The 11,744-nt window shown below is 43.8% G+C and overlaps 1 protein-coding gene across 1 annotated transcript in view; it reads left to right on the forward strand.

The window, feature by feature from the left end:
• Phlpp2 (PH domain and leucine rich repeat protein phosphatase 2) overlaps positions 1–6,683 on the forward strand; it is a 70,380-nt gene extending 63,697 nt beyond the window's left edge. The window contains exons 18-19 of the mRNA XM_051168754.1: positions 634–865; positions 4,549–6,683. Of these exons, the coding sequence (XP_051024711.1) occupies positions 634–865; positions 4,549–5,703 (1,387 nt within the window). The 3' untranslated portion in view covers positions 5,704–6,683. The remainder of the gene's footprint in view (positions 1–633; positions 866–4,548) is intronic.
• Positions 6,684–11,744: the final 5,061 nt, after the last annotated feature.

The following is an 11,744-nucleotide window of genomic DNA, read 5'->3' on the forward strand; positions in this document are numbered from 1 at the left end:
ATTTTATCAATTTGATTTCTTAGAGAAAGAACTTGCTGGGATTCTACAGTCAACAAAAATGAAAAAAGAAAAAGGAAAATGAAAGAGGAAACTTGAGACTAGATCTTTCTGGTGGTGTCTGCTGTGTGTTTACATTGCCTGCACTGTGCTGGATACATGGATGTAGAGAAATGCAAGGAGAATCATGGCCCCTCTCTCAAGGAACACACAACCCTGGTGCTTCTCAAAGTGTTATTCCAGGGCCAGCATTCTGGGCATTCTTAGTAGAAACTTGTTAGACTTGCAGAGCCAGCCTCTTGCCCCAAATCAGAAGCTCTGTGCTTGGAGCCAGGCCCAGTGTTCTGCTCTGTGATCAGGCCCTTCATGTGCATCTGATGTGCTGAAGTCCAAAAGCTCCGGAGCGGACGTCTCTAATGAGACACAGAAACAGTGGAGAAAGATGCCCCTGTGTGCCGTGAAATGCCCCCTTCAAAGTCTTTGTTAGCAGAAAGTGCTAGGCTACACACTTCTTAGCACCACCATAGAGTCTGCCTTGGGTGGATGAAGGTGGGTGTACACCATGGGTGTAAAAGACTTCCTCTTTTCTATAAAAGTAGTTGCTATGTCTTCAATTTCTTTTTTCTTTTGACACAGGAAATTAGGAATGGCGGGCCAGAAGCTGGGCTCCTCTGCTCTCCTGTGCTACATTCGGCCTGACACTGCTGACCCAACAAGTAGTTTTAGTTTGACTGTAGCCAATGTCGGTGCATGTCAAGCGGTCCTGTGCCGAGGTGGGAAGCCGGTACCCCTTTCTAAAGTCTTCAGCCTGGAGCATGACCCCGAGGAGGCGCAGAGGGTGAAGGGTCAGAAAGCCATCATAACAGAGGTAGTAACATCCCCACATGAAAGCTGTTAGAATAAAGGCAGAGAGGATCTTTTTCTTTTAAATAATTTATTTAATTTTATTCAATGTGCATTGGCATGAAGGTGTCAGAATCCTTGGAATTGGAGTTACAGGTAGTTGTGAGCTGCTATGTGGATGCTGGGAATTGAACCTGGATCCTTTGGAAGGCCAGGCAGTGCTCTTAACCACTAAGCCATCTCTCTAGCCCTGAGAGGATCGATTTTCTTTCTCTCATGACTTGTAAATTGTGTTTATCCCCTGGCAAAGAAATGGCTTTCAGTATCAGTATTAAAAGAAATTCTGTAGGCTGGTGTGGTGATGCTGTGAATCTCAGCACTTGGGAAGGGAGAGATAGGTACTTCTCCAAGTTCAAGGCTTGCTTGTTCTACATAGGGAGTTCTAGATAGCCAGGACTACACAGTGAGACATGTTTCAGAATAAAACAAAATCCACCAAGCAGTTAGTGACTAGCCAAAAGCAATAATGAAAAGTTGTGGTTAGTGATTCTTGAGTGAGTGGCTGGTGGGTAAGGTGAAGGTTGTGGTTGCCTCAGGAAATCCCCAACTCACCAGGTTTTGTTATTCTCGGCGGGAAACCCTCCTGAGGTTCAGTCTCAGTGTTGCTCCTGTGCTTACTGCACACATTGTGCCATGCACATAACTTTTTTATGACAATGTGTCAAGTAGCTATTTGTAGTTTCTCTTCTCTTTTAGAAATTAGCATAACCTTTTGCTTCTGCAACTGGTTATATAGGAATATTGTTTACTGCAAAAAAAGCATGTCTTGTGCCCATTTTAAATCAAATTGTTATCTTGTTTATGGTTAAATTTTAAGTGATTTTTGTGTGTGAATTTATTTTAGGAAGAAGTCTTTTGTTAGATTTGTGCTCAACAAATACTTCTCAGTGTCTGGTTCATCCTTCTGTTCTTCAAACAGTGCCTTTAGCAGACAGTTCTCCACCTAAGACCATCAGAAAACACAACTATGTATATTATAACTCATAACAGTAGCAAAATTACAGTTATAAAGTAGCAATGAAAATAATGTTATGGTTGAGGGTCACCACAATAACATAAGGCACTGTATTAAAGGGCCATGGGTTTAGCAAAAAGGTGGTTTTAATTTTTTTTCACTGATAAATCTATTTGATGTTTTGTGCGCGCACGCGCGCGCGTGTGTGTGTGTTTGTGTGTGTCTGTGTGTTTGTGTGTGTGTCTGTGTGTGTGTCTCTGTGTGTGTGTCTGTGTGTGTCTGTGTGTGTGTCTCTGTGTGTGTGTGTGTGTGTGTGTGTGTGTGTGTGTGTGTGTGTGTGTGTGTGTGTGTCTGACCACTTAGCATTGATAACCTGTCTGGGAGCCTGTACCTGAAGAAGACTGAATCTCCTTCTCTCAGGAGCCATTGGTTGTCTGTAATGCTTCATTCATCTTGTGTGGGGCTTTCTGGTATTTTCCCCATCCACAGTGGTGTGCCACTTGGAATTATCATCATGCAGGTTTTATTTAGGGAGCCATGTTTTTGAGATTTCATAAGTTTGTCATCCTTGACATATAAAAGACACTGTAATTTTGCTGCCCTCTATTATATTAATTGTGTGTGTGTGTGTGTGTGTGTGTGTGTGTGTGTGTGTGTGTGCTATGTGAATGTTGGTGCACACATCTATGGTGTGTAGGTGGTGGTCAGAGGACAACATTTGGGAGTCTGTTCTCCTTCCATAGGTTCTGGGGACCCAATTCAGGTGATCAGATGTGCACAGCAAGTACTCTCACCCTCCGAACCATCTTCCCTAGCTCTGAAATCCTGACATGTTCTGTTTTGCTTTACTTTTGAGACAGAGTCTCTCTATGTAGCCCTGGCTGTCCTGGAACTCTCTATGAAGACTAGGCTGGCCTAGAATGCACAGTGATCTGTTTGCCTTTGCCTCTTGAGGGCTGGGATTAAAGGCAGGAGCCAGTAGGCCTGGCTTGTGATGGGTTTTGTTTCATTTGTGTCTATATCCAGTTATTCCAGAACTATCACAGCACTCAAGGAGGCAGAGGCATGTGGATCTCTGTGAGTTTGAGGCCAGCCTAGTCTACACACAATTAAGAAAAATCCTTCTCCTTTGTCAAAGGGTCCATTTCGTGGCACAAGTTCTGTCTACCTTAGGCTCTCACTAAGGAGCCCACGGTCTGTTAGTGTCTCGCTGTGGCAGGTGCAGGGAGGACTTGGATTAACAGTGTACCAGGAAAGTGATTACTCAGTCAAGACAAATGAAAGATAAGAGATGTTTTACTTGACTAGTCTGTTTTTTACAGAATAATCTTTTTATAGACAATAATGTTTAGATTTTTCTAAGCTTCTAGACACTTCTGAAATATTTTAATGTTTATTTTAATCACATATATATGTTATTTGCCAAGTACTGTGTCTTTATGATTCTAACCCTCATGAAGGAAGGTTATTTCTTTTTTAATTTCTTTTATTTCTATTTTATATGAAGCAAATAAAGTTTAGCATGTATAACAAATTCCCTTCCTTCCTTCCTTCCTTCCTTCCTTCCTTCCTTCCTTCCTTCCTTCTTTCCAGACAAATTCTTACAAATGCAAAGCTGTAGTCTTTGCTTCACTCAGGATAACTGCAGCTGTGCGAGGTTAGAGATTTTTGTTAGTTTTTTTGTGAAGAGGTCTAGTGAGGCCGGGTGTGGTGGTGCACGCCTTTAATCCCAGCACTCAGGCGGCAGAGGCAGGCAGATCTCTGTGAGTTCAGGGCCAGCCTGGTCTACAAAGTGAGTCCAGGACAGCCAAGGCTACACAGAGAAACCCTGTCTCAGAGTTAAAAAAAAGAAAAAGAAAGTGTCTAGTGTATGACCGTTGCCATCTGTAACCTGGATGATTCCTTTTTCTCTTGGTTTGGACTCGCCAGGTACTTCCTGGATCCATTCATTCTTGCCTCAGTCTCCACAGACAGCTTAAGACTCAGATTCCCCCTTTGCAGGCTCAGTAACCTTAGGATATGTTGCTGCTTCACCATCTAAGATTCTCAGACCCATTTGACATCTGTTTACTTCCATCATCCCTTTAAAGAGTGATCATTTTTAGTGACGCATCTGTGTCGGGATATCAAACAAAATTACTAGTGACACAGTTTGTGTTTATTGTTTCTCAAACACAACCTTTTATTTAAGGATATGCTGAGACCTGTCCTTCGCGTTAGAAGAAGCATCTTTTGAGGTGGTACTGCCTGTTAGTCACTTAACTTTAATTGGATTTAACACTAATCCTTTCAACTCTTTGGTATAATAACGATATGGCATTTTGTTTTAAGCTTTTATACATTTATTTTATGAGTTCACTTGTACTGCTCCTAGGATAAATACTATAACAATATAAATGTGATTTTACTGTACATCTCTGTGGTGGTTTGAATAGGAATGGCCCCATAGGTTCATATACTTGAGTGCTCAGTCACCAGGGAGTGGCACTGTTTGAGAAGGGTTAGGAGGTGCGGTCTTGTTGGAAAAAATATGTCCTTGCTCAGTGACATGCATAATTGGTGGTGGGCTTTGAAGTTGCAAAAATCCATGCCAGGCCCTGTTCTTTCTGTAAACATTGTGATTTAGAAAAAGACCAAGTTGTGTATCACTATTGCTTTTTCTCCCTCACATTTTGTGTTTTTCTTACCTCTAGGACAACAAGGTGAACGGGGTAACCTGCTGTACCCGGCTGTTGGGATGTACATACCTCTACCCTTGGGTCCTCCCCAAGCCCCACATCTCTTCCACTCCACTGACCATTCAAGACGAATTGCTGATTTTGGGAAACAAAGCACTGTGGGAACACTTGTCATACCTCGAAGCTGTCAACGCCGTGCGTCATGTACAAGACCCATTAGCTGCTGCTAAAAAGCTGTGCACATTAGCACAGAGCTATGGTTGTCAGGACAACGTGGGGGCAATGGTGGTTTATTTGAACATTGGTGAGGAAGGCTGTACCTGTGAAATGAATGGGCTCACTCTTCCAGGCCCTGTGGGATTTGCTTCCACTGCCACCATCAAGGATACCCCCAAGCCAACCACTCCCTCCTCTAGTAGTGGGATTGCCTCAGAGTTCAGCAGTGAGATGTCCACCTCAGAGGTGAGCAGTGAAGTGGGCTCCACCGCTTCTGATGAGCATAACACTGTGGGCCTGGAGGCTAGCTTGCTTCCAAGGCCAGAGAGGCGCTGTAGTCTGCACCCAACACCCAATTTAGGAGTTTTCCAGCGCCAGCCTTCTTGTGCTACTTTTTCCAGCAACCAGTCTGACAATGGACTGGACAGTGATGATGACCAGCCTGTTGAAGGGGTCATAACCAATGGCAGCAGGGTGGAAGTAGAGGTAGACATCCACTGCTGCCGAGGAAGAGACTCTGAGAACTCCCCTACTCTCCCAAAGAACTCTTCTACCCCTTGTTCAGAGGAACATGCTAGAGGGTTGTTTTTTGGCATTCGAAGACAGAACAGTGTGAATAGTGGTATCCTTCTGCCAACGAACAAAGACAAGATGGAGTTACAGAAGTCTCCCTCCACTTCCTGTCTGTATGGAAAGAAACTCTCCAATGGCTCCATTGTGCCCCTAGAAGACAGCCTGAACCTCATTGAGGTGGCCACAGAGGCACCCAAAAGGAAAACTGGCTATTTTGCTGCCCCCACTCAGCTGGAACCAGAGGATCAATTTGTTGTACCTCGTGACCTGGAAGAAGAAGTGAAGGAGCAGATGAAGCAGCAGCAGGAGAGCAGGCCCGAGCCTGAGCCCAGGGAAGAGGGCCGGGCTGAGCCCCTGGAGGAGTTTGATACAGCACTGTGATTCTGCCCCAAGTGGGCGCAGCGTAAGGGAGGGCTATGGGGTATTGGGGAAAGGACCTTCAGGAGATGTTTGCCTCAGTGTTTCTAATCATAGATGTATGGAGTAGAATTTGGAGCCAAAAAGTTGAGCACTAGCAGGGTCTGGCTCTGAATGAGCTAGTACCACTTTCAGTGTTAAGCTTTGAATTGAACCTTCATTGGATTCCCAGAGTTGCTGGGAGACAGCAGATGCTATTCTGTGTCAGTCCTGCCACCTGCCATTAACCCTTTCTCTCCTAGGATCATTTGGGAATTTGCCTGCCTGGGCAGGAAAGGGACTATTTCTGTGGAGGAAATAACAGAAGGTTGATTCCCTTTACTAATTGCTGCTGATGGATCTCTATGACAAGAGAAATCACCTTCTCTCTCAGACTAACTAGTGGGGTGGGATGTGACTAGTCACATGGCTTTTTATTCTCTACGAGAATACAGCCTATCAAATGATGTCTATTGGAGATAAAGAACCAATCAAGCAGGTAATTTATGTGTGTAATGTTATGTAACGAGAGCACTTTTCATTGACTGTGAACCTTTTATTTTTGAATCTGCACTCGAGCCAATCTTCTTTGAGGCAGCCCAGCTCCTTTGTTCATTGGTAACTGAGCATTGGAGCCTCCTTTGAGGGTACTTGGAAAGGTCCTGGAAATTGATCTGTTGGATGTCAGACTATGAAAGCTCCTGAGAACCTTGGGGTGGGAGGATTTTATTCTGTGGAGGAAGATGAGGAAGGAGTGAGAACTAAGTTTTTTTCCCCAAGACAAAAAGAGACTCTGTCCTGGATAAGCTGACCCCTGCTAGGAACTAGGATCACAAGGCAGGTCCTTGTGGATTGGCCTCTTTTCCTAAACATGGTAGATTGGCAGGCAGCCTCTTGACAGGCAAGCTGACACCTTGAATTATAACGAGTGAGTATGACAGGAACACGTGGGCAGACAGATCTCACAAGATAGACTTGTTCCTCTCCCCCCCTCCTCCCTCCCTCCTTGTCTCTCTGTCTGTCTGTCTGTCTGTCTGTCTGTCTCTCTCTCTCTCTCTCTCTCTCTCTCTCATTCTTTCTGTCTCTCTCTCTAGCAGGATGTTTTTCTAGTATGTTGGTAGTGAGTTGAATGCTTACCCTATAGTGTTTGACGCTGTGCCCTTCTGAATACTGCTGATTCTCCTGACATGGTTCAAAGCACTGGGCTCAACACCAGGGTAAGAACGGCTATTCAACTGAGAAATTGAAATTACAGAAAACTTGTAATTTTTTTCACATTCCACATAACCCTAGCAAATTACAGCTTGTTGTGTATTTTTGTTGCCTTTTCCATTAGATTTACTTAGGAAACTAATTCCTATTTATTGATAAAATTTTGGCATTGCTTGATTTTACTCAGTGGAAAATGTGCTTTGAAGTTTTAGAATATTGCACAACTAAAAAATAGATTAAGGAAATTTTAAATTTGCTTTATAGAAACAAATTGTTAAATATAAGATTGAACGTGTGTAATTTTCTTTTGGTTTGAGGAGGAAGTTTTTGTTTAAAGCAATACTAAAATCCAGAATTACCTTTTCACAGATAATTCTGTCTTCAGAGGCCCTGTGCTCATGTGCACGTCAGTAGGTTACACTGGGGGGAGGGGAAGGGGATGTTATATCACTCCAGTAGCTGAACTTGAGTCTCCAAGTCATCAGGAACACTTAACTTCCTTTTGTCAAACTACTGTCAGTTACTGGGAAATGTTAGAACTCAGGTCTTTGATTTGAGGTGGGGACGTAGTAGCTTATACAGAGTTTAGGTGTGTTAGATGAGAAACTGTGTTGCCATCTTATTTTTCCACCTTATTTTTATATGGGGAAAATGAAAAAGAAAAAGGAAAAATGAGAATGAAGGAAAAACACAAGGTGCCAATGATGTCAGGCAGCCTCTTCCTCAGCAGAACCTTTGAGCTGTAGAACGGTGGTGATGTCGAGAAATCAGTTATTTTGGAAAAAATAGCACTTCAGTAGTATAGTCTTAGAAAAATTGTCTTTTTTAATGTGAACTTTTTTTTATGCTCTATTTGTTTACCACCCCATTCACTAAAGTCACCTCAAAACCCAGTTCTGAAATGACAAAACAACAAAAGTAAACATACGTAGCTTTTGGCTAGTGGAACTCTGGGTTCCAGTGTCCTCTGTGGAGGACTTTTCAGGATTCTTTAGGTTGTGTTGAAAAACCTCAATGTAGGCCAAACCAAAACCAGTGGTTCTGTTTTAGTAGTTGCCTTTCTTTCATGTCCTATCATTACTCTGTATTAAAAAACAGAGCGTTAAAAGGCCATAGCTCATTTCCCAAAACATAATACGCACTTCTTGTAGACATGAGGTGATTTGCTGATGTTATCTGGACAGGCTGTCAGATGGGTATGGCCCCTTCCCTTTGCCCAGAGGCTGTATTCTCCAGGTGGCCAGAATACAGGTTACTCATTACTCAGAGAACCTGCCCTCTTTGTGGTTCGTGAGCCTCTGCCTGTGTCTCCCATTTCATTAATTTAAAAGAAATCCTGAGGCCAGATGAACCCTCCCTTGGGTGCTGGAAGCAGGAGGACCAGGAACTCAAGGTTGTCGTTGCTGTGGAGAGTTCAAATCCACTCTAGTATACATGAGTCCCTGCCTCAGAAACAGCCAGGGTTTCTGAAGGAAGAACACTCTGGGTGGTGCAGTTCAGGAGGCTCACTGACAAAGAAGAATGTCTGTGGCCCCAGCCGAGGTTTTAACCCAGCGGAGATATACTGAAAATCCCATTGTTGATAGGAAAGAAAGTTCCGGTGCCACTATGGAGTCCAGTAATTGAACAAACCACTCCTGACACAAGCAAGGTTGATTATACTACTGTGGAGTACACACGTGCAATAATCAGTGAACTCACTTCCCTGGTGAACAGAAGAGCCGCCTGAGCAGCTTGTAATCTCTGGGTGCTATTACAGTGCGTGCAGTGAGTGCTGTTTTCTAGGCAATTAGATTGGGCTGATCTCCTGAATATCAAACAGTGCTCTTCTTTCTGTGTAGACTTCAGCAAAAGCAGGTACTTGGAAACCACAGGCTCACCTTCTCTATCTATTCAATAACTATTACTGAAGAGACCTCCATAAGGGAGCACTTGGCTGTTACCAATAAATGTACCAGTTACTAAAGAATCTGTCTCCAAGCCATCTGGTGATGTCTGCAGCATCACTGTAGAACTGTCTTGTGTCACTTTCTACTTCCCTCTGGGTGGAGCCTCTCAGACTCCCCATGGCAGGCTAATCTTTCTCTCCAGGTAGTGAGTGACTTTGCCCTGTGGTTGGGTAGGCACTCCCTAGCCTGAGAGAAGCAGCTACATTACACCTGCTCTGTTTCTTCATCTGGTGATCAGCCAGTCAGCATTAGCTCCTTGTACCTAAATCTCACGCACCTCTCCCAGATGCTATGGGGTTTTCTCACTGTTGCCAGTGGATGTCATCCAAACAGTGGGCTCATATCTTATGGTTTTTGTGCAATCATTGTCGTATTGTAGTCCTAAGACTCATTATAGTGTATTTTTGATATTTTTGAAATGTGTTAAATTTTTTAATTCAATAATATGAGCCAGAGCATGTTGCAGCAAATCTATTGTTTGTAAAAAATAATAATAATAACAATAAATAAAATAAAATGGGATATCTTTTCCATGCCTTTGCTTTATAAGTATTTTATGAGGAACTACAATTATATGCATAATTGGGTCTTTACTAAATGTATTTTAGGACTTTTCCACTTTAGAGGGAAAGAACATATGCAAAACCTATTTTATGACACGATGAAGCTCTAAGTTAAGATAGTGAATAAGATGTTTTCTTTATTCTTGAGTACTTCATACAGTTACACAAGGAAATATGATCATGTCCGTCCCCCATTTTCTCCCTCTAGCTTACCCCCTCTCAACTTCATTTTGTTTTATAACTTCCTACTAAGTCCAGTTAGTGCTGCCCAGAAACGCATGGGTGTGGGGCTGTCTGCTGGACCATAGGAAACACAGAAAGGATTCTCCCCGCAAATGAAAATATTATATGTATTTTTTCTACTAGTCAGCTTTGTGTACCTATAACAAACTACACACATGCACACGCACACATATCCGTGTGTGTGTGTGTGTGTGTGTGTGTGTATGTGTGTGTGATAGCACCTGCAGCAGTTTGTGAAGAGAAAGAAGTTTGTTTAGCTCACAGTTTTTTTTGTTTTTTTGTTTTTGTTTGTTTGTTTTGTTTTGTTTTGTTTTGTTTTTTTTTTTTTGGTTTTTCGAGACAGGGTTTCTCTGTGTGGCCTTGGCCATCCTGGACTCACTTTGTAGACCAGGCTGGCCTCGAACTCACAGCGATCCGCCTGCCTCTGCCTCCCGAGTGCTGGGATTAAAGGCGTGCGCCACCACGCCCGGCTCTTAGCTCACAGTTTTGAGAGCTTACTTGGAGATCCTAGCAGGGCACTTTGGTTTTTTGAGAGATCCATGGAACAAGGGAGAAGGAAGAGGATGCCACTCAACCAGATAGACCTGATCAACCCTAGGAATCAGTGGGGGCATGTTTAAGCCGGATTGACCTCATTTTCTAGCTCGGTTCTGAAGGGCAGAGGTATCAGCTCGATTTGCGACTGCTCACATCATTGTAGATAGCAACCAGGAACTTCCCAGGAGTTCCAGGAAAACCGTCTGCCGCACGTGTGCTCTACAGCATGCTCCCAGTGACCCAAGAACCTTCCAGCAGACCCATCTCCCGAGAGCACCAGCTATCTTGTGGACCAAGGCTTCCGAGACAGTGGGCCCCTAGAGAACACACAACCCATAGCACTTTTTTACTTGAGAAGACAACTCACTAAGGATTCTTCTTTGATTTATGTTTGAAGAGATGTCACCTAGGCGTGGTGGCACATGTCTGTAACTCCAGCACTTAGGAGGATGAGGCAGGAGGATCAGGAGTTCGAAGCCAGCTGTGGCTACATAGTGAGTTTGGTGCGTGCCTGAGCCATGTGAGACACTCAGAAAGCTCACTTCAGGCAGCACAGCTGTTTAAATGAGGGGTATCAACTGGGAAACTGTTTTATGACCTGTTGCCGCTCCGTAAGTAACAGCTGACAGTAACACAGGAGTCAGGTAGCTAACTGGCCCTGGTCAGCATCCTTTCCGTAAGGTGAAGGTGGGGCATTAGGACTTTAGACTTGGTGAGTGTTGGCTCACAAGATAATTACCATCCACGTAAGCCTCTGACTTGGTACTAACTCTGTTCTCACTGAGTGTCTTCTAGTCTGTGGATTTCAAACAAGATGAGCTAAGCTACCTCTCAGTCCAAGTAAAGGCCATGTTAAAGTCATTGTTTGGGCTTCCTCGTCATCTGGCACCAACATTTTAGAAGCTCGGTTTCTCAATAGCACACTAAGCTTTCTGGGTGTGCCAAGCAAGCGCTGTACCCTCCATGCCTTGACATCTCAGTTCCATGAGATACATTACATGGGCTGAGATGGCAAAAGTGATACTCCCAAGTTTGTTTTCCACTTCGAGTGATATTTCCTGGTGTCCCAAAGGCCACATCTCTATTGTGAGAGGATCCAATTTTTAAAAAATATTTTTAAAAATTATCTATATGTGCACATGTGTGTGCAGGTGTCTGTGGAGGCCAGAAGAGGCTATCAGGTCCCCTGGAGCTTGTTAGAGGAGGTCATGAACCACCTGATTGGATGCTGGGAAACGGCGGCAAATGCTCTTAACTGCTAAGCCATCCCGCTAGCCTGTGTCCGAGTCTCATCCCTGCTGCGTAAAGGTTTTATTTTTGTAGGAAAGTTAACCTGTTGAAGGCTTCATTAAGCAGAAACAACAGTATCTGTCATCAATGCCAGAGTGCCAGATAGGAAGCGCTTCTTTACCACGGTGCAATAATGTCACACACTGACTCACTGGTAAGGAACATCGGCTCTTGCCCTTCTCCGACCTTGTCTCTTCCTCATCTGTGAATAACAAGTCTTAACCCGCCCCAC

This window comes from Acomys russatus, chromosome 26 (assembly GCF_903995435.1).
Source record: "Acomys russatus chromosome 26, mAcoRus1.1, whole genome shotgun sequence".
NCBI lineage: Eukaryota > Metazoa > Chordata > Mammalia > Rodentia > Muridae > Acomys > Acomys russatus.